Source organism: Sceloporus occidentalis, unplaced genomic scaffold, assembly GCF_023333645.1.
Source record: "Sceloporus occidentalis isolate IW3139 unplaced genomic scaffold, rSceOcc1.0.p SCAF_2, whole genome shotgun sequence".
Lineage (NCBI taxonomy): Eukaryota > Metazoa > Chordata > Lepidosauria > Squamata > Phrynosomatidae > Sceloporus > Sceloporus occidentalis.
In genome coordinates this window covers 59,818,279-59,841,460 of record NW_028316982.1, presented here as the reverse complement: position 1 = coordinate 59,841,460, position 23,182 = coordinate 59,818,279, and the positions used below count along the sequence as shown (strand labels likewise).

At 40.3% G+C, this 23,182-nt stretch overlaps 1 protein-coding gene across 5 annotated transcripts in view; it reads left to right on the top strand.

The window, feature by feature from the left end:
- The window catches only part of LCOR (ligand dependent nuclear receptor corepressor), a 101,255-nt gene extending 78,326 nt beyond the window's left edge, over positions 1–22,929 (top strand). For 3 of the 5 annotated variants that reach the window (XM_089509679.1, XM_089509674.1, XM_089509676.1), the window contains one exon: positions 9,903–22,929. In XM_089509679.1, coding sequence (XP_089365805.1) covers positions 9,903–14,649 — 4,747 coding nt within the window. In that variant the 3' untranslated portion in view covers positions 14,650–22,929. Of the gene's footprint in view, positions 1–5,240; positions 5,332–7,403; positions 7,439–9,902 lie in introns of those variants that run through there. The other 2 variants (XM_089509675.1, XM_089509678.1) reach the window with 2 other exon arrangements.
- The last annotated feature ends 253 nt before the right edge of the window (positions 22,930–23,182 follow it).

Sequence of the window (23,182 nt, the reverse complement as noted above, 5' to 3'; positions counted from 1 at the left end):
TTCATTCAGAAGATTGAATTGTGGTACAGTAGCATAACTCATAATACTTGTGACATGGCATCTTTCCATGAACTACCTTTGCATCAAGAGAGCTGCACCTTTCACAAAATGTAAATACTTTTATGTATTTATAGCAATAGTAAATAGCCTTGCATGTCTTTTTGTCGCTGTCATCACTGCCAAAAAGAGTTGCAATTGTATTTTTTCACAATGCACCTATGGGTAACAGATAAGTAAATTGTAGTATTTGAAAAAAGCAAAAATTCTTGGTCTGGGCTAACCAGTGGATCCAAAATAAAACCTTCACAGGTCCAAAACACACTGCAGAAACAATCCAGTTTGAGAGTGCTTTAACTGATCTGGCTGAATGCTAGGGAATTCTGGGAACTGTAGTTTTGTTTAGTCTTCTCTGCCTGAGAGTTCTGGTGCCACAATAAACTACAATTCCCAGGGTTCCCTAGCACTGAGTCAAGACAGTTAAAGTGGTCTCAGACTGGATTACTTCTGCAGTGTGTTTTGGATTACAGTCAACCCATTTCTTCCATTAAAAGGAATGTTTTACAGTGCGCCCGCATTATACGTGGGCACACTATACGGGGACTTGAGCGTACGTGCTCAAGCTGCGGGGAGTGCACGGGGCACAACGGCCGGTGCATCCCATTCAAATGAATGAGCTCAAGCCTATGCAGAATTAGCCTTCGGGGGGGGGGGGGTCCGGAACAGATCCCCCACATAAGGCAAGGGTCCACTGTACAATCTTGAAATTAAGATTAGCCTGTTGAGTTAAATTGTCATGAGATCATATGCCAAATTACACTGGCAGCAGAGATTTCAGGGGGTCCCATCCCTTTCTTCTTTAAATGGTCAGAACCTAAGTCAGTCCATTCAGAAACAGGTTTCAAGTAAATTCATTGCAATATTGTCTGGGGAGATGTATCTCAATTAGGCCGTGTTTGTCTTCTGTATGAGTCACGAGAAAGAGAAGGTTATTTGTATGAGTCAGAAGGTATACAAACCCAAGTTTGGGAAATTAAATCAACATATGAAAATGACATTTGTATCCTTTTGAAAGAGAAATGGAGTGGTGAAGTGCCCCTCCTCTAATAAATTTCCTAAAAATAGTACTGACTTATACAACAGTAAACCTGTTGTATAAATAGTGAGATACCTTGGACCCTATGTAATAGCAATGGTAAAACATATATCTTAACCAAATAATTCATTTCAGTGATGTTCCCTGTGTCCACCTATGCAAAACCAAACAATGTAGACAAATTCAATTGAATCCTTTGAATAATATCTTGAGGAACCAATATGTTCAAATGCCTGATAGCTTCTGGATGCAAGAGAAACTACCAATTGGCAAATAATCCAAACAGAATATTACCCCAATAGGCATACTCTCAGTTTTAGACCAGTTAAAAACACAGTCAGAAAGGATCTTGAAGCTATTAATTAATTGTATCAGCTCTGGCAAAGATTTTAGACTTAAAACAGTACCATCATATTTTTCATGACTTTCTGAGCAGAAGAGGGGCAGTAGAGATATCACTGGATCCTGGAAAAGATGCATAGCCATGCAGTTGAGATACGTTCCATCTTTTGAGATTGAACAGATATTGCATGAGTGTTTTCAAACATCCCACAGCCATTAAATGTCTGCTGTTAACAGTCTTTAAATTACAATACATCTCTGCCCATTTTTTAAAAAATCTATTCCCCTTTCATCACCAAATCCATAAAATGATATGAGTTCCAGCTTATAATTGTGCTAAATTGAGTGTGAAAAGTTCAGCCCATATGCCATATACAGATTCCAAAACCTTTTGTTCCCCCAAATCTCGCCCAAAGCCCCTGGAACCTTCAATTGAAATTGTTCAGGTGAAGGAAATCACCTGAAAGTAGCCAAAAATGCTCCAAGATGTCCTGGGTTAAGATTCTCCTTACTCCACAATTTACTACTCTTAAAAGAAAAATACCTTATGATTAGTGACTACTTTAGGGTCTTTGTGGCAACAAATGTGGCAACACAGTCAGCTGGAGGGAATGCAGAGGGGAAAATAGGCTCTTGCATCAGTTGTCGACCCTGTTTTAAATGGAAACAAATGCAAACAAATATTCTTGCTGATGAAGTGTCCCATATCACACATTGGCAGGGGGAATCATGGACTGCTCCTGTCTGTTGATATACTGCTCCAAAGAAGCATAAACATTATTAATTATACCTCTTAACTTTGAAAAAACAAGTGAATTAAAGTTCAGTCTAATTGGGTGGTGCTCCTACATTGAAATATATGGGGAGGAGCACAAGAACATGGGCTTGGTGATACTTCTTCAGTTCTGTCCTTTAAGTTCCTTTTCCTGACTTCAAAGAAGGAACAGACAATTCTGACCTTCCAGATGTTCTTGGATTGCAACTCCCAAGTCACAGCATCTTCGAGGTTGGTTGTATTGGCCAGGGACTGATGGGAGTTGCAGTTTGTCTGGATCTGGATAGCCTGTCTTTGTTCCATAGCATGCCATCTTTATTCCTTCTGCTTGGTACACGATGAAAGGGAAACTGAGGAAACCAGGGAGGTCCTATTCGAAATTTAAGAACATGAAGAATGTGCAATGCAAGAGCCATATGCTTTTTCAGCTGGCCTAAGTGCAGTTCATGTGGGCAAGAACTATTCTTTTCTAGTACCCTTGCTTGTGTAGAGAGTCTCCATACAAACAGAAGCTTCTTCTCTTCAGACTTACACTTTTCACATAAAGAAAATTACACTGGAGGATGGCAGAACTAGGTGCCACCTTCTTCCCATGTTGATTCAAACTGGATAATTAACAAGGCTAGCTGCACTCTTCTTGTTGTGTGCCTTCAAGTCCTTTCTGACTTATGGCCACCCTGAGGCAAACATATGATGTTTTAATCTAAAATTATATTATTAGTGTTTTTTATCGGTATTTTTATACTTGGATATTACTATTTTATTGATGTAATCCCGCCTCGATCTGCAGGAAGATGTGGGAAATATAAATAAAAATTATTATTATTATTATTATTATTATTATTATTATTATTATTATTATTGGGTTTTCTTGGCCAGATTTGTCCCTTCATCTAAGGCTGAGAGAATATGACTTGCCCAAGGTTACCCAGTGGATAAACATAGCAAAACAGGATTCAAATCTCAATCTCCAGAGTTGTCCAGTGCTCAAACCACTACACCATGCTGGCTCTAGCCCAATTGAAATCAATGTATAGGCCATAGCTTGGACATTTAAAGAAAATGAATATAGTAGCATATTGAAACTACTTTTGAGAAGGATGATGCTCTGGGAATAAGAGATTCAATTACAGATGGTAACAGCATGCTGTTATAGGTATTTGTTTTTCATCAGAGGAACTCCCAAAGCTCTGAGATAGGCCCCTTTGACTTTGTGAGACTAGAGTGTGACCAACATTGTCTAGATTCAAGTCAGAGTTCAGTCAATTTGTGATAGCTTTAACCTACAAAATATTCCTGATGGGGTTCATTGTTAACTGTAGGATTCATTTTCTATAGTGTTTGGATTGTTATCTTAGAAAAATAATATTTATTTATAATGTACTTTTCACCAAAGGGTGGAACATCAGCCATATACAATCAGGAACAAAACAATAAAACACAACACTATAATATACTAAAATAAATATATAAACAAATATATTATTTATCATAATAAAATATATAAATATGTAAATAATATACTAAAATAAAATTTTCCAGGGTTTGAGCAGATTTTTATTTTGTTCTGTTAAAGCCATCCATGAATTCATCAGTTAACAGTACATTCTTATTTGTATTTGTATTTTTAAAGATACTGTATTTCATACAGCCATGGTTTCTTTAATGAAGCCCAGCTATAAGTAGTGGCGTTTGTACTATCAGCAGCAGGAACACAGTGCATTTACTTTCAAGGGGGGGGGGGTGAATATGGAAAGCTCCCCAATGTCCTTGATAATCAGAAAAATTAGCAAGGACCATTGTGAAAAGCCCTTGAAAAGAAAGCAGTACGTGGGTTAATGTTTCAGCATGATAAGTCTCCCCTGGTTTTAAAGGGATGGACTGAATGATAACGTTTTTTCCAATTAGCCACAAGAAGGCTGTTAGATGCGTCACAGCTGGTGATTAAAATGTTGTATGGAGGGGGGAAGTGGGGAAGAGAACAGAACACTCTAGAAAGAAAGAGAATGCAGAGATCAGGTACACTGGAAGATGCCAGCTTCCCTGACTTGAATTCACTCAATGAAGAAGGCATGGGTGTGGGTGTGTTTTTGAGGGGCAGGAGGGATAGTTCTTTTTTGTAACATTACCCCAAAATTCATACTCTGAAGGGCTAAAATTTTGGCTTCACGTCTTTATTGTAATAGAATCAGCTGTTTCTTAAACAAGTTTTTGGATTGGTACAGAAAACACAATCAGCTGGATTCTCTTCATTCTCATAAAGAACTGCATGCAAAAAGGCTCCCCCCCCCCCTTAAGATGTTTTTCTACCCATCCATTTTTCGAATCACAGAATCTTTACTGGGAGACATATCAGTGACCAGCGCTTCTTGGGGAAAGGTGTAAGACATTGTAATTCTAAAACATAAGCCAGCCTGCTTGAAATGCACCAAATGAAATGCACCAAAATAGAAAAAGAGAGTTTTAGTTTTTTTTACAGTCAACACATTTACTGTATTTTTGATATTTGTAAATATGTAGAAAAATGAATTGGTTACATTCTAAGTCATTCGATAGCTTTTCTCCTTTTCTAAAATCATTAGTGTAATGCCTTTAAGGTTAACTAAAAGCACCATTGGATTTGGCCTTGGGGTGGTAGACAGCTTTCAATGGGCTGTCTTTGGATTGTGCTGTGGGAAATTCTTTGTTAGCAGTTTGGGTGGGGGTTGCAGCTATACATAGGTAAAGTGTTGCAGCTTTATGACCTAAAGCCTGTGCTTCTCAGGTTCAGTACCAGAGCTCTCCGGTAACAAATCTTGATTTTTAGGCAGGGAGAATTTACGTTGCCCCTTCATCTTGAAGGACGAGATACAGCAGAACACTAGGGCTACCACATCTGATCATCTGTCTTATGAGTTAGCTGCTGAAAAACATAAGGGGGAGGGAGAAGCTGTCTCCCTGGTGAGTGAGTGAGAGAGAGAGAGAGAAATAAAAATAAAAAACCAGGGTTGGGTTTTATAAGTTTATAGCTATGTCTTGTTTTTTTTACAGAGCTATAATCGTGATGCTTAGAGTGATCTGAAAGGAACAGAAACACTTAGCCTTGAACTTTTGTTCTGCCGCTGCTTCTTGTGCCTCTAAGGTACAAAACATACCTGTAAACTTATAATCTGTCAAGATGATCTCTGAAGGGGCTAAATGGAGATGGAAAGGTTGCATGTGTGGAATAGTGAGAAACTTTGGGTGGAGTGGGCGGTAAATTGAACTTTTTTGTATAGCAGCTCCGATAGACTGGTAGGGAATGAGGTGTATCTTTTTTCCTTCTCTATAGCTGAGAAGCTATATTATTAAGGAGGAAAAGAAGAGGGGTGTTCTGTATGTTTTTTATGCAAAGTGCTAGGTTCCTGCTGGGTGTCTAAATAATGGCCCAACTGTGTTAAATAAAATTTCTATACTTGAAAAAATATATTCCCACATATAAATTATCCATCAAAACATATGGTTATTATTGCTTACCACTCTATCTTAAGCTTTCCCCACCTTAAAAATGACTGTCAGTTCTTATGAATTCTAAAATGCTCTTTATTAGAATGTTTGCATCTTTTAGAACAAAAATAAACAAACAGTTTAGCCTCGATATGTACATTTAGGGATTTGTGCACACATACTAATTGAGAACAGAATAGCAACCAGTGACAGCTCTGTGCAAATAGACATGCTTCAGCATCCAGCTATGCAAATAGCTCTACAGCCCAGCAAATTCTGAAAAGCATTAATTGTGGCACTGCGACAGTTGCATGGCAACCGTTACGTTTGTACAAATGACAGATACTGCCCCTTGATTTTTCTCTCTGATACTTGGGGGCAAGCTGGAATAAGCAGCAGTGATAACTGATTTGGAAAAGCTGTATCAGGTGCTATGAGGGCCCCAAACTCAGGAGACAATGTGGTTCAGTCTGCCGCAGGTGACCTCCTTCTTCTTAAATTGTATGTACAACGGTTCTTTAATTAATCGGCTGGCAATCATGAAAGAGGATGCAGCTTTAGTTCTGTCACCCACACTTCTCTCCCACCTGCTTGAGAAGCAACTTTCTTGTTTTGAGTCACGACAGATGTGGGTGGACAGTGAACAAAGAAGACCAGAGTAGGAAAAGGAGAGAAAGCCATCCTTTTTCATGATGCTGGCATAGGAAAAGGAGAGAAAGCCATCCTTTCTCACTGTCAGAGACAGGAGGTTTCTTTGGGTGTGACCTGGTGGACATCCTCATCTGTATACTCATTCTTGCTAATAAACCATTACTGTAGTATCTAAGCAGAGTCAAATAATGCTTTGAACACATCTCTTGTTCCTTTACATCAGGGGATGCATAAAGTATGCCCCTTCAGATGTCGTTAGATCCCATCAGTTGAAGTCAGCATAGCCAGTGGTGTGGAATGCTAGCAATTACCATCCAGTGACATTTGGACTATACACTTTGTCCAGTCCGATTTAAACACTTTCTAATTAATTATTTCAATAAATGATATTTGACTTCTTGAGGTTGCAATCCTAAGTACACTTACACTAACTACTTAGGTAGGAGTAGGTTCCATTAAACTCAGTTTGACTTCTAGATAAATATGTATACGATTACTGGGTTAGTCTTCCAAATATTCCTAGACTCCATTTACTTCAACTAATGAAAGAGGATCTTACAAAAGTTGGGCAGTATCAAGGAAATGCTGGTAAGGAGCCACACCCCATCCATTCTCCCTCAGTACATAGATATGGTAGCATTGTGCAAGTGAATAGATAAGTTAAAACAGGAAAGAATTATTCATCATGTGAGAATGTCTTTCCAGGATTAAATCTAGGTGAGTTTTACTCTTCAGGGTGTTTTGTTTTTGTTTTTATTTTTTGTTATTTTGGAGCATTTGTTTAAAATGTTCCTTCTTTTGTATAGAAAAATGGCATAATATTGGGAAAAGGTAACCAGTGCACTTTATTTACTTCAAGAGCACTGTCATTTTGGGACAGCTGCTTATGAAGTGCAAATGAAGTTGTTAAAGAGTCAACAGAAGAAGAATAAAAGCATGTGAAATTGAATCAACTGTAGTGTCAATAAAATTGTTAATTGGCTGTACTGCAGGTCTTGTACTTCAAATGCACAGTTGTATGACTGAGACTCAAACCAAGAATGAATTTTACCAAACCACAAAGATATTGTTGAAATTCTGGAAAAATATTGATGCTGCTTTCTTGAAAAAAGGTAGTCCCACTCCATATTGTGGACTTGATATATAATGCTTTTGCAAAAAATATTGTGGATTTTATTTGCACCCACTCTTGAAGTGCATGGGGAAGCCTGGAGTCACTAATTATTACATGACTTTCTCAGGTGATACATAAAGTTGCTGGGAATCCAGAACCTAGTTGCCCATTTGTCATAGTTCACAGTTTCCTAACATCTAAACTTGTGACTTTCCAGATGTTTTGGATTACTACTCCTACTCTTCTAACTGCCCATGTGCCCTTGGGTAAGAGGAGTTTAGAGTCCCACAGCAGGCTGGAGAAAGCCCATTCTAAGACACCAAAAGATATTGGTTAGCTGCTAGACATGCCACTTAAGTGTAACTGCTTTCTATATAATATCTGGCATGTATTTTCATGAGCTAGCCTCTCACTTTGAATATAGTAACTTGCCAGTGAAGAGAGTATTAAGCTGAAGAGAATGGAAATTTGCATAGTAAGTGGGAAGAGAGTAAAGTCGCAAAAGAAACCATATTCTTACTCCTTTCAGATATGAGTTCATCCTTCTAATTTAACCCTTTTCAGGGGGGAGTTGGGCTATGTGGCCATGTTCTGGAAGAGTTTATTCTTGATGTTTCATCAGCATCTGTGCCTGGTATTTTCAGAGAATTCTGGCATGGGAGTAAATGTGGTATATACCCCACTCACTCCCATGCCAGAATTCTCTGATGATGCCAGCCACAGACACTGGTGAATCGTCAAGAATAAACTTTTCCAGAACACGGCCATATAACCCAAAAACCCCACAAAAAGAATACGGATTTTGGCCATGACAGCCTTTGACTTCACATTAACCACATTTGCTTTCTGCCTAAGATTGCAACACTTAGCATACTTAATGAGGTGCCATGTTCCATTGTAACTTGTGAATGAAGATGGCCTCTGTGTAGACATGTTCAAGGTTAAACTGAAATTCCTGTGCAGGGGTATATTCTGTATTTCTGACTCTCTTTCTGTTTGCTTTGTCAAAGAACTCCACAGATTATTGCAGTAGCATTTATTTGTCTAGCCCATGAGCATATCCAAGAGCTGAGTATCTTGTTTTAGGTACTGAAATCCAATTCATAGTCACAGCTGGAATAGACACTAGCATAACCTTCAGAGTAGATTCAGTAGTTCTGCTCTGGTTGGAACTAGGAATTGGATGTGCTGGTTATGCCCACACAGTTGAGGTGCTGTTGAAAATTGAAGAACAACAGAAAGAAAAAGTCCAAAATAGGGACAATATTTATCCTTAAAAAATTGAATTGGTGGGAGAGAAGTGTTTTTCAAACACCTATGAAAGACCCAAATTTTGATTGTATTACTGTCATTAGATATCACTGCAATTTTTCTAGGATGACTGCTAGAAACTTGGCCATTAGACAGTTACATACATCTTCAAACAGTGAACAGCTTGGCCATTTACTTAGGGGGCAGGGGTCCATGCAGGAGATTGACTAATTGACTAATCCTTGCCAGAATGCTTATAGGAGCTTTGCTGTTTGGGGAACACAAAGTTGTCCTCACCAGCAGGTTAAGCCATCCCCCACCCGCTTGCTCTATTTTGGGTTGCCAGTTTCTTCCATAACTAACAAGCTAATGATAATTCCAAATAGCTGTTGCAAATCCATTTTTAAAATTCAGTTGTTGCGGCTGATGTTGAAAGGAGAAGAGCTGATTTCTTTTGCTAATACAGTATGTTCTGTTAAGGTATAGTGTGGGCTACTTGAAGTATACCTATTTTAAAAAGCAGGTATTACTAGCATTTTAGTCTAATTCTAGAGAATTGGAACAGAGAAAAAGACACACCACTTTCCCTATGCTTCTGCTCTTAGAAGGCAGTTAAAAGAGTACATCTGTTGGACGATTGTCATTCTTATTTATTTATTTATTTATTTGAACCATTCCCCCCCAGTAAATCACCAGAGTTGGTGATCATTTGATAATTTAATACCAAAGGTGATGACAGTTATCTACTTGTGGGAATGTGCATGCTGGGCAATCATTATTCCATCTGTTCCATTGCTGCAAAGAAGTCTGATCCCTTTGTGGTTGCATATTTTGCCACTGCAAAGTTTAGTGGGAAGCTAGGAAAGGATGGAATATTGCTGTTGCTCTTCTAGCTTGTGCAAGCTGTTTTTTCCCAGCACAGATCTTCTTATCATAAGGCTAAACTGAAAATAGGCTTTTGTTTGGATGCTTTTTCAGTGGGCTGTAGATGAACTGTCAGAGTACTGGAGAGAGATGACAGGAACAACCTTGTTAATATGAGGTTTGGCGTTTTAACTGTCCACTCAGTGAGGACAGTTGGAGCTGCTGCTTCCTCAGGGCATACCACTTTAGGGGGCAGAAAAAAGAGAGAGTAAAAGGTTTTCACTAGTGAAGTGATTTGTTTCCCATTCTTTTTACTAAACTGACTCTTTCTCTTTTCCTCTCTCTAGTGGGAACGCAGCAGATGCAATAGCAATAGATTGTCTTGGCCAGCAGAAATCTCCATTGGAAAAATTTATGGTCAGACTGTGCACGTATCACCAGAAGCACTTCGTCCGTGTCCTGAACGACATATGCACTGAAGTACAGACTGGATGTGAGTTACCTGGACCTGAAAGCATGGATGCATCCACTTGTAGCTCTGGCTGTAGCCAGTATCACACTGAAAACCAGGACTTTGGACCTTCTTGCTCTGAATCAAAGCTCCCTTCATCTCTGGACCCAGAGCAGTCAGGGCCTCATGGCTCCCTGCGCCTACTATGCCATGCCCTGAAGCAGGCTGTTGATCTCAAATCTACTGACAGAAGAGAAAACTGCATCTCTTTGGCCAGAAGAGATTTCCCTGAGCTTCCTAATATCAGAGCAAGTTCTTCAAATCCCAGAGATAGTCCCACTCAAGGATACCTCACTGCTTCCAACTCCCATCACTCTCCTAAAAGTCTAGAAGGACAGACTCCTGGTAGTGAGCAAGAGATGGGGTTGAGGAAAGGTGAAGATGACAAAGAACAGATGCAAAACAGAGCTTTACTGGGAAGCTACATTGCTGGGAAAGCAGCAAATGTAAATACTAGTGAAGATAGTCTGGAGTGTCGTGTGGGCTCCCAGAAGAATGCTTTCAAAGCTTTTCCAGAGGAGAACCGAGAGTCAGCTTTCACCACAAGTTCACCCCGCAGAGCTGACAAGGAGAATGCTTTGCAATGCAGCTCCAAAGCCCCTCTGCACCAGGATATTGAAATAAATGACCAAGAAATGAGACAGAAGGTAGAGAACCATCACCAAGCTTCAGGGAAGAGCAAGGGAAGCTACCATGTGCATTCTCTTGACAAGACTCATGTGGAGAATGCCAAAGACAGCTGGCTGCCCACTGGTTCCATGCCAGTGGTCCACCACAAAGCTACCAATGGACATTCTAGGCCTAAGAGCATCTCAGCCTCCACCAAAAGCACACGTAAGAATAAAAGATCTTCAGGACTGAGAATAAATGACTATGATAACCAATGTGATGTTGTTTATATTAGCCAGCCAATTACAGAATGCCACTTTGAGAGCAAGAGGGTAGTGTCGTCTAGGAAGACAGCAAGGAAGAGCACACGTGGGTACTACTACAATGGTGAATGCTGTGAGCTTCCCACTGTTCGCACCTTAGCCAAAGCCTCTCATGTACAGGAGAGTGGAAACACCTTAGAACCATGGACTGAGGTGCTAACAAGCCCTTGTCAAGAGGTCACTCTTCCAGGGGATAACTACTTGGCAGCAGCCCAAGCTATGAGTGCTGATGGTGATCAAAGTTCTTCCATTGTGGTCCTCCCTCAAGAAGATTCCTCCAACAAAAAAACTCAGGAGACAGCTGAACCATGCCAGGCTGAGAGTATTGTCCCTCCTCTGACCAATTTCTTAGAGCAGAGATATGTTAGTTCTACTGAAGCATCCACAGTGGATCTCTCTCTACTTCCCAACCCTGTTCCACATATGGAAGAAAGCCGCTTCTCTGGGTCTTCACTTCAAATCACTGTTGATCCTTCTTCTTTGCAACTGAGGGAAGGGAAGATGCATGCTGAAACTGATGCAGATACTGTGCAACAAGCTGTTAGTGACATGGAGCCTTGTAAGAGTAGTGAGCCTAATAAATACAGTAACAATGAATCCAGTTCTGAACTGTTCTGTGTCTCAGAACCTGCCCGTGATGAAGAATCTTCTCTCTGCTTGGAAAACATAACTACCCAAGAACCTTCAGTTCCTACAGACCAGGAGCCTCCTGTTAGCCTGGACTTGATGACATCTGAAGAACCTGAAAACAAAATTGATATTTTTCCCCCATTAGAGGAACCTGCTTCTCCTGCAGGCTTGCCACTACCTGTAGAACCCCCACCTCTCTCCCCTGTAGAGCCACCACTCTCTCCTGTAGAGCCACCACTGTCCCCTGTGGAGCCTCAGACAGAACCTGCTGCCCAGCTAGTATGTGTGGAGCCTTGTAGGTCCTTTCCTGCAGATCTCCTCCCCATCTCTCCCTGTGTGTGTCCTGGGGAAGCTGTTGCTGACTCAAGTGTAGCGTCCCCTGTAGCATTAATTGAGAGTGTAGCTACTGAGTCTCCTGCTTATATTGACCCAGAGCTTTCAGAAACCCTTTCCATAGAAACTTCAGTGGTTGTACCTGACAAGGTGGATTCAGAAATTCCCCAGTCCCTTTCTAACGTAGATGCAACAGAGGTCCCTGTCAGTTTGCAGAATGCTAATGCACATAAAAGCATTAATAATACTGAAACCAGTATTGAAGGTTCTCAGAGTTTGGAGGGATGCCTGAACTACAAAGACCTGACTAGGAAGGGTGAAAATGTGTTGCCTATTTCAAATACTGATGACAGTTGGGGTGAGGAGACTGTAAAAAATACAGTTAAGATTAGTGAGCCAGTTGGGGAAGAGGAAGCTGACAGCAATACTCCATCAATGGTCAAAATATCAAAAACAAGTAATAAGGAGGAGGCTTCTTTCCAAACAAACCTAGACAAAAAACGAAAAAGGGAGAAAAAACTTCAAGTTGCATCTGATCGCTGTCTTCGAAGCCAGCAATCCCTATCACCTATAGGTGACAATACTGAGCAGCCCAGCTCTTCCACCTCTCTACAGCTTCCTCAACTACAGATTAAGCTTTCTAAAAATCCTGGCACTAAGCGTTTTAAGAGGGAGGTGCATCTTGATGGGGCAGCATCTGTGTGTGTTCCGAGTGATGGATTCCATAAAACTCTGCTCAATGACATAGCAAACACTCAGGAGCCACAGACAGGTGGGGAAGGTGACATCACAATGGGGCAGACCTACAAAACAATGTTGACAACAGAGACTGTAATAGACGAAGGCCAGGATGAAGAAGGTAACAAAAGTAAGCCAGGAGCAATGCTTGAAATCTGTTTAGAGGCTAATTCTGACAAGAGAAGTGTTCATGTCCCAGTAGGAACCTCTGATAAAAGGGAAAAGGAAACAGATTTTAAGCCAGAAGCTCCAGAGAACTCTGAAAGTACTATGAATACTGCAAATGTGTTGCACACCCAAAGTGGGACTAGCTTTCCCCCTTGTCCTTGTCCTGCTGGAAGCAAGGACAAGAATGGAAGCAAGAATGCACCATCAGAGAAGCCAGTAAAGTACAAGAAGCCAGCCCTCCAGTTTTATAACTTGCGACACAGCCCTGTCCCAATATCTGTGGCCACTGCTTCTAAAAACATACCAGAAAAAGAAACTCTACAAGAACACGCTAATGCAGAAAATGAAGACACTATTGACTTTAGCAGTGTGGAGGTGCTGCCTGAGAACAAACCCAGCTTTGTAGAATGGTGCACTGAAGAAGAGAACCAAGAACTCATCACTAACTTTAATTCCCAGTACATGAAAGTCCAGAAAGGTTGGATTCAGCTGGAGAAGGAGGCCCAGCCAGCTCCAAAGGTCAAAAATAAGTCTGACAAGCTCAAAGAGATTTGGAAAAGCAAGAAGAGGACTCGGAAGTACAAAGGATCTACTGAAGTCCAGAAGCTCTCCCCTGTTCAGATGTTGTTTATGAAAGCTTTTGATTTACCCAATATATGTAAGTGGTTTATGGAAACAACTGAAACCAAGTCTCTGGTCATTGTGAAGAAGATGAACACGCGTCTCCCAGGAGACATCCCCCCCATCAAGCTTCCACTGCAAAAGGGTTGCTCTTCCTATCCAAGCTCACTTCAAGCTGAACGTCTAAAAAAACATCTGAAGAAGTTTGCAGCTATGATTCCAGCAAAAAATACCATAAAGACTCAAAAGTTGTGGGCTAAGCTTCGAGAGAGCACTGAGGAAACTGAGTCAGAGCAAATTGCCACTCCAAAGCAGACACCCTCTTCAGAAATAAGTTTGGAAAATGGGATTGAGGCTAGTACAGCCCAGCATCAGGCTAGCACACCAGTGCAAACCAGCTCACGAATCTTGAGGAAATACTCCAATTTACGTGGCAAACTTCATGGCTTCCGCAGAATGGTCAAACAGGAGAAGAATGACTGTGTGGCAAAGCAATCATCAAATGAAAGCAAGACAAGCAGCAAGAGCTTGTGCATTAAACCTCTGATGTCTCCAAAACTGACCCAGCAGGTCAAAGCCTCCTCACTCCCTACTAAATCTAATCTGTCTGAAAAAGGAGGAAAAGGGAAAAAAGGGAAAGCTAGATCACAGGAAGACAATGTGTGTAAAGGCAATCTTAAGCAAAGGAAAAACAAGGCACTGAATGAAAGCAGCAGGTCCCAGAGCTCTTCAAGCAAAGAAAGTGTCCCTCTTAAGAAAGGCAGTAAATTGAAGCATGTGGAATCGCCTACTACCAAGAAGCAGCCAGCTGTGAAGAAGAAGAATATGTATGCATCCCGGAATGAGAAGACAAAGAAACGGATTGAATCACAACCTGGGAAAAGGAAGTCTATTACCCAGAAAGCAAAAGTGAACACCAGTCAAAAAACTACCCCCCAGTCTTCCAGATCAGAAGGACCAGCTAAGCCCTTAAAGCAGAAAGTGAAGCAAGACTCCTTCAGCCGGTCTCTTAAAGCATTGACAAAAAAGGCAAACAGGGGCAAAGCTCTGACAAAGTCAGTGAAACGAATACAGGAGAACAGCAAAGACCAGAACAAGAAGAAGACAAGAGCTGCAAAAGACTCTCCACCCAGCAAACGCAGACGGATGGATGCAAAGTAACAGGCTTAGGCTGGACAGGAGATTGGTTGTAAAAACCCTTTCTCATGCATTAAGGAAATCCATTTCTGAACAAAGGGGAAGGCAAGCCTGTAGCTGAAAGCCTTCCCTCCCTCACTGATTCTGAGGAGTTCCCTAGCTGTGCTGCAGCCAGAGAGGAACAACATTCTTCTCTGTTACTGAGAAGGGAAGTTACTGCTTCTGAAAATTCCTAGCATTGCACTAGGAGCAAGGCAGTTTCATTTTAAAGTACAGTGCCTTATTTATCCTCTTAGGAAATAAATAAATTAGTCTGTATGATTTAAAGGCTGGCAGTTTATAGTTAATGCACGAGCACTTGTACTGTCATGGAAAGAGAACCAACTTTCATGCCCATCTCATAGACCTTGCCAACCTGTCTGCTGTGGTCCATGCAGGAGCATTGTCTTTCTCTGAAGCGTTGAAGTATTGTGACACTGTGTAGTCTGAGAAGGGCATTATAAACCCCCAGTCCAAATAGTTTTCATACTTCAATGCTGTTCTTTACTCACAGGACATAATAGTGTATTTTATTAAGGTATTCACAGTTGAACATATTATGTAATTTTAGGATTGAGGGTTTAGCTGTTACCTAACTTGGCTCTTGGGTTGAAATGACACTGTTTCAGCAATGTCTTCAAAAGCTGGCAACATGCCTGGCCAACTTTGCTTGCTTGGCAAGAGAATTAATTGCCTTCTATTATACCATAAGCACATTTCCTGCCACCTCTGTCATTTCCTTAAGACCTGTATTTTAAAGTGCAATCTGAACACTTCAGAATGGTTCTATTCCTTCCTATTTTACTCTGAGACTCATTTCTGAATACCCTTGGAGAATGGTTGGATAAATTTGTATCTCAGCATGAAATAGATAATTCTAAGTGATGTTTGGTTGCATCTTATTATGTGGGTCTCAAGATGGAACATTGCAAAAACCAATGTTGGGAAATGCCCACAGTTAAAGGCCCTTTTCGATTGTAGGCATCTTTGTTTTATTTCTCTATGCGGTTGCTGCAAATCCTTTTTCCATACTTAAGAAACTTTTAAAAAAAACAGAATGGAGCAATGCTGCCTCTGAATGAGATAGTATTTGGAATTATCTGATGCTTTTACAAGCATAGTGGGGTGCAGCTTAAATTAAAGCAGATTCTACTGTCTTGTTCTAAGGAGCTGTATAGTCTTAGCTCTCCAAATACTCCTTTGTGTTTCACATAACTTTTTTTGTCCTCACCTTCCAAGTTTAAGTGTATTCTGTAAAGGTCAAGAAGCCATCTCTCATCAAACAAGATATTTGTATGAAAACCTGTTTGAAAGCAAACAGTCCCCTTCCAAGTGCAAACATTTGTTTTGGATCTGAGAAGAGGAAAGCAGCATTTTCTCAGAGGAAACGTCCTGTGCAGTACACTTCATGCTACCCATCTGTTGGTTGACTATGGTTGCTTCCACTCTGAGACTGCAGATGGGAGGCAAAACCCAGCCTTTTATTTATTTCTCTAGTTTCTCTTTAAGCCACAACCAAGACAAAGCTGTTTGCTTAGAAACCTGTGCAAATTTCCACGTTAGCTGTATGTGGCACCCAAGAGCTTCCTGTAGAGGACTTTGAATCGCTTGACCTTTTAGAATAGCTCTCCGTGGATACCATCTGAGATTGACGTATTCAAACACATATTTTACACATTATATTAACTGGCTTGAGCCAGTCTTTTCAGTTGATGAATAATATATTGAATAAAATGAAAGAGAAACTCTTCAGAAAGAATGAAGGTGGTTTAGGTGTGATGAAACTGATTATTTTTTAAAAAGGAGGGAGGTTGCATTAGCATTGGCACTCCTATACCAAAGCTCATTACTGCAGGCAGAAAATGGATAACTAGCTGTATAGTTTTGTTTTGTTTTTTCCACTGATCAAAGAGACTGGAATTTGACTTCTGAAAATGCAAAACCCTCTTGCTCACCCAAGGTTGTGGATTGAGAGGGTGCACTAAAGCTATAAGACACATCAGGGTGGACTCTTTTTTATGAAATATTTTTAAATCATCAATTTTTAACTCTTCTCTCTTCATTTAAATCATGCTGTATAAAATTAATTGTTGTAAGCATTAAGTCACACTTGATACAGTTGATACAGATTTGTCTGATTGTTATCTTAACTGTGATTATCAAGTGTGTTAGACATTCCACCAGGAGTATTAAAAGGTATTTAAGGAAGTGTGTGAAATTGTATGTGTGAGTGAGAGGAGCAAGCTTGTCAAATTTTCATTTCTCCTTTTTCTAACTTTCTACATCGACAGATGTGTAAATCTTCCTGCTCCCTCTACCCAGGGCTGCTTCCTAACAATATGCTGGGTGGTTGGAGCACCTTGTGGTACTTTCAGCTAGTGATTCAGATCCAAACACCACCTAATAAAACCTTTCTACCACTTTTTGCTGTCCTATTTCTTGTGTGGCCTCTAGTCTAAAATAACAATGTTTAAGACGTGTGTAATATGCTTGAGTTCTGTATTTGTCCCCATTTTGTGTAACCTGCTTGATGGGCAGGTTGCCTGAGTATGAGAAGTTAGAATATATTTGCAAAATTTTGCCCAGGCCCTGAGACAGTTGCTTGTGCTACTAGTTTTGGTTCATCTGCTGTCTCACTGTTTTTTTGAGAGGGCATGTGGACCTAGGTTCAAATACCAGGGGCTTCTGTCAAGGCAACTCTTCTCTATGTAAGCATTGGACTGTGTACCTTTGAAGTACAGAAGGAGAAAAGATTACCCAAATAACTGAAAGCAGTGTAAATAAAAGTTTTTAAATATTAGCAATTGTTAGTTGCTAATATTAAAGTGAAATTATACTCTGACTGAAATGTTTATTGAGTCTGAATTCTGTGCATCAGAATTCAGTCAGTCACTGGCATGCAGAGATGTTGTCCCCCACATTTTAAATTGCAGAAACATTCCCCTTCCCTTGTGATACCTCTTTTTCTTTTTATGATGGTGACCACTTGGTTCTCAGCCCTTTTAAGTAAAAATAATCTAGCCTGGACTCAGTTTTTCTTTTTAGAACATACACAGCTTTTCCTCATGCCCTGTGTCCTCCCTAGGTTCCCCTTAGGCTTTTGCTGGGTGAAGAGGTTGGTAATCTGTGAACGAATAAATAGAGGCCTCTCCCATTGCCCTGTGCAGAGGAAGTAGGTGCTTTATGATATTAGAGGACTGTAGTACAGTTCTGACTTGGTGATGTTATAAACTACTTCCACCTCTTGGTCTGAAAAGCTAAAACTCTAGTATAGGAACAAGAAGCATGGGGTGTGTGTGTGAATGTATTATTGTAATATCTCTCTTCAGTGTATTAGAAAGAAAGGATTCAGTTTACAGTTTCTCTGTTTGTGATTATCTTTTTGCTTCTACCAGCCTACTTGTGAGGACCCTGCTGCCAAGTCTGCAAGCATAGTCAAATCAAAGTTGCTTGGATATTCTGGATTCCATACTAAGGCACTCCAAGAAGAATGTGGATGACCTTGTTTATTGGATAAGACGTCATTCAGTACCATCTTCCATTCTTCAGAAATTGTGGTCCATCATTGTTCTCAGCCTTTCTTTTATTGTTCCTACTTTACATTTTAAAATACATCATCTTCCCCCGTGGTAGAAGAACCTTGACTTTCTTTATTGAAGATTGCTGTTAGTTGCTTTGCTGTTAACCTTTCTCAGATCTCATACACTGAATGGACTATTTCAGCCCTTGCTTGTTGTGGGATTCTTTTCATAACCTGCTGTGTTGCCCACTCTTTATTATTTGTACTTATTTCATCCCCTAGCTCTAGCCCCTTGCTTCCCATGCCTGTTGAGATCAACTGAACCTTCTTCCCAGAGAGTGCTTCCATTTCTCATGCTTCAATTTCTCCCCCAGTAACCTTATTCATGGTCAAACTCTTGATGCTTTTCTTCCTGTTGTGTAGATTTTTGCTTTTAGCTGTTTAATGAAGGTTGTCTTGTCTTTTATTACTGGGGCAACCAACTGCTGTACACAGTGTCAAAAACTAATGGCGTACTTTCACACAGATGTACACAACCCCCACAAATTGAACAGTATCTGTTTCAGCTATAGCTTTGAACTCTGTTTCATAGTTGCTGGGTGGCTGATGCAGTTGTGGAGATTTTATTTAAAGCTCTTCTTTCCAGGTCAAAATGGTGGCAGCATACATGTGTTTTATATAGTAAAAATGGTTTGGTTTCCCTTTTCAAGTTTCCCTTTCTGCAGAATATGTTAGAGAAGACGGCACGATGTAGTGGTTTGAGTGTAGGACTTAGACCCTGGAGATAGGGATTTGATTTCCTGCTCAACCATGGAAACCCAATGGGTGACCTGGGGCAAGTCACACATTCAGCTCCAGAAAACCCTGAGATAGGTTTGCTTTAGGGTTGTCATAAGTCGGAAATGATTTGAAGGCATACAACAACAACAACAACAACAAATAATATATTAGCGCCACATAAGACTGTTACTAAGGCTGACCATTAAGCATTTATGATTTTGTGCAGGGTCTTCTTGGGCAGATTTTTCTGCTCACAGGAATATTTTGTGTTCTTGGCTTCTTGTGATAAGGATCTTTCCCCTGTTCTCTTCATGGGAGATGGTCACTAACTTGTCTCCATTTAAAAATTAAAAACTAGGTATTTAAAAACACCTGAATTCTGGCCATCTCAGCACCCACAGCACAATTCAGATAGGATGTGAGCAATTTAGACAGGATGTGAGTTTGTGTACCAGTTGTGCTTCTAACACAGCAGATTGGCAAGGAATTGTTGAGCCAAAGGGAAATAATATAGAAAGGATTTTAGAAAATGTGTGGCTGCCTGTAAAATTTTAAACAGAACTATCCACTTAGTGGCTTCTCTTCCACTAGTTACTGTAGACTCACCAAGCAGAAAAAAAATAGGCATTTTGAAATCTGAACAAGCTAGTCAATGGGTTACAGACTGGTGTCTCACTAACCTGTAAAACCCTTCTCTGTCCTTGCTTAATCTATTACTGTCCCCACACTTTTGGTCTGCCTAGTTGTTCTGCAGGAGTGAGAATTGAGCAGCCTAGGCACCTAGCCTGGAAGGTCCCATTCATTGTCACAGTTTGTTTTCTCAAAGAACTCCTTGACAAACTTCTTTAAGCCACTTGGCACATCCTTGTTTTTTCTGCACAGAAATTATGTCTGTCTCTCCTGGCACCAATAACCCTATGCTTTCTGGTTACTTTGTTGTCATGTATTTACTTTTCTGTTCTTGCATTTAGCTATGTAGTTGTAAAATGCCCCATTATTCCTTCCAAAAACGATCTCAGGAGTTCTCATTTGTATTGAGAGGAAGGTCTTCTTAAAACGTTTCTATTTTGAATTGTGTCCCTGAATCATTGTTTCTCACAGAATAATGAAAATGAATGGTGTCTGAATGGTTTTGTTACTTCTGTGTGACCCTAAGTTGGTTTTTTACATTGCAGTGCTATCAAGTATTTTCTGAGAATCTGCTTTTTGTGTATTCCTTTCAAATGCAATGTGAATATATGCATATATGTATATGAGTGTATAAATATGTATATGAAAAGTAGGTGCTATGTTAACATAGCATCCAACTAGCAGTTGAAATGCTTTCCTAGGTGCAGGGTAAATACTGCCTTCTCTCCCCAGGCAGTCACAAAAATGGAAGAATAATAATGTAAATATTTTTATAATATTTATTTCCTGTAATTTGTGCTAATGATTCTTGGTTTTTGCAATATAGTAGCATGGGATTGGGGGGGGGGGGAGTGTTTCTTACTCAAGGTATAATTGGACACAGGGAGAAAGACTGGCATCTGGTCTGGAATTTATGCTGCAAAATCCAAGTCCTAGTTCCCACTGAGATGGTAAATCTGTTTGGATCAGAATACTTCAGACTCAGACAACTCTGTACTCCTTCCCCCGCTGCTCTCTCTGTGTGTACATGTATGTGTATATTCTCCACATAGAATACAAGGTATTAGAGAGAATTGTTGTAGTCTAGCCTCCCTGATATTTTTGTGTGCCAAAATGGTTGAGATCCTGCATAGGGTGATGAACCATACAGTTCTAGCCAGGTGGAACTCAGTACTCCTCCCTTCCCCTCCCATTTCATCTGTAACCTATCTGTTACCCTCCCCCTCCCTCCCTCCCTCCCTCACACATCCCTTTTAGTGGCTAGTGGAGAGCAAGGAGTGGCCGATAAGCATCTGGTATGTGTCACTATTGCCAGATGCACAATGACAGAGGCATCCTCTAGGATCTCCCTTGCTATAGATAACAGCAAGATTCTTCTGTGCCACCCACTGCCTCTCTCACTGGCCACCACATGCCCATGTTGGAGGAAGGCTCTGGCACCAGGTTATTTTTGAGGGGGCAGGGGTCATTGCACGAAAGACGTGGTGAATTCCTCCCCTTTGTAAGGGCCAAAAAAGATATGTATCCCTACCAGAATGCCAGCCATGTTTTGTGCTCTCAGGTGGGTGCTCATCTACAATCTGAAGTGAAGACAGCAAGACAGATTTGCCATCTCAGAGTTATGTCAAACTGGAGTAAAAGCATTACATGCTCCCCCTCCCCCACAATCTTGTTTTCTGTGGAAACAAGTTGAAATTCCCAGCTGCCACTGTCTTGGGTAAGCTGCCTGTTTTTGTATCTTTGGGAGCCATATAAGTGAGCAATAAGAATCTTAGTAATAATGTTTTCACTGATAAACCAGTATCAAAGTCCTGATAAGGATGGCTGTACATATGTGTGCACATGTCTTGTTTAAAACTGCTTTTTTTTCAGTGGCTCTTACACAGAGGAAGGTACAGCTTATGTTTCAGCCTCTGCATATTTATGCACAACTACAAGAAGTCCTTAGTTTGTAAGTCCATCCTAGTTTGTTCATTGGGCGTAGTATGAGAGCAATGCCAGTGGCATACACAGAAAGCATGATGGTGCCTTCCCTCCCCTTTGCAGCTGAATTGACACCTCTTGTGTTATATGATTGCTACTTGCTGTGCCCATCAGTTTTAAAAGATTAAACTAATTCTTCGCCACTTTAAGTTCCACCTGCTGGGCAAAGTTCAAAAGTCATGTTTTTCCATTTCTTTGGGTTCTCTCTAAATTTACTTTTATTTGTTTTTTGGGATCATTAATATCCATTTGTTTCCACCCTCTTGACTTGCCCTACATTGTATCATGCAGTTTAGGATATAATTCTGTTTTATTTATGATGTTTCCATGCCCTTTCTTGTTTAATATAGGGAAGTGTGGAAGCTCCTAATTCCATTTTTCTTTACATTGGTCATTCAGAACCCCACTTCTTTCTACAGTAAATGAATAAAGAACCCATGTTATGAAACTAAGTGATAGTGTCTCTCTCTTCTAACCATTCCTCCTCTGACTGCATCCTCTCTTGCCAGTCAAACAGTAGATCTGGCTTGTAAAATTCTCAAATGCTGTTGAAGGGTAGTGGTTGTGATTTTCTGCAATCAGCTCTTTTTACAAGGATGTTCCCGAAATTTTAAGATAAACTTTCTGCTCAGTTGAGTGAGCCTTCATCAATGTATTGCACACAATTGGCCCACAGATGTGTCTATTTGTTCTTAGAGTTTCCTTCATTGTTGTTGTCTTCTTCATGTGTTGTTTCACACAGGTAAATTTTAATTGCTTTCTCTAAAAGAGTCTTCTCTAACATCTGAAGAACCATGTCTTGTGGACTCCATTCTCCCTCCATTCATCCAGTCTGTCTGATTCTCTGCACATCTCTCAAATTCAGTGTGTAATCAAGTGGAAGATTTATATCCTACTATCATTTTATTTTACTTTCAGGGCACTAGGAAATGCTGTGATTTTAGAAAAAGAATGTGTCTGCTGTGAATTGTTGGTGAATTGTGTCATTAGATAATGTTTTATATACCTCACTCAAAATGCATCTTAAAATGTATCTTAAAAGCACGTTATGTTCAGCTGCTTTCTACCTGTTCAGCCTATCTGCTTACAACAGCAAGGTCTATATTATAAACAACTTTCACCAAATTTTAATTGCTTCTGTGACAGTTCCACATTTTGAGTGTTTTTGTGTGCTTTATTTTCTTGAACAATGGAAGACTGTGTGTTCTTGTTACTGATCACTGGGCCCCAGATGAGATTTAGACTTTTTCTTCTGCTTCTTTTTCATGCTTCTTTCTCCTCTTTATGCATTGTTTATGTACCCCGTGTGCTCTAAGGGTCATTACTTTATTGCAGCTTATTAAACATTTTTATATCAATACTGGTGTGATGTGATACAGTTTTACAACCTCCAAGTGGTCTGCAGAAAAGATGCACACCATTCCAGAATACCATAATTGGCCCTGCATGTTTTCCTGAAAGAGACCAAGGCTTTTTCTATCCAAGGCTCTAGTTACTGCACAAGCTAAATCCTGCCCTGGTGTCTATGATTTTCATAATGTGCAACTGGTGCAATCTTTCATTTTCTCTAAAAATGCACTATTTAAAAGCTACAGTTTTGCTGAA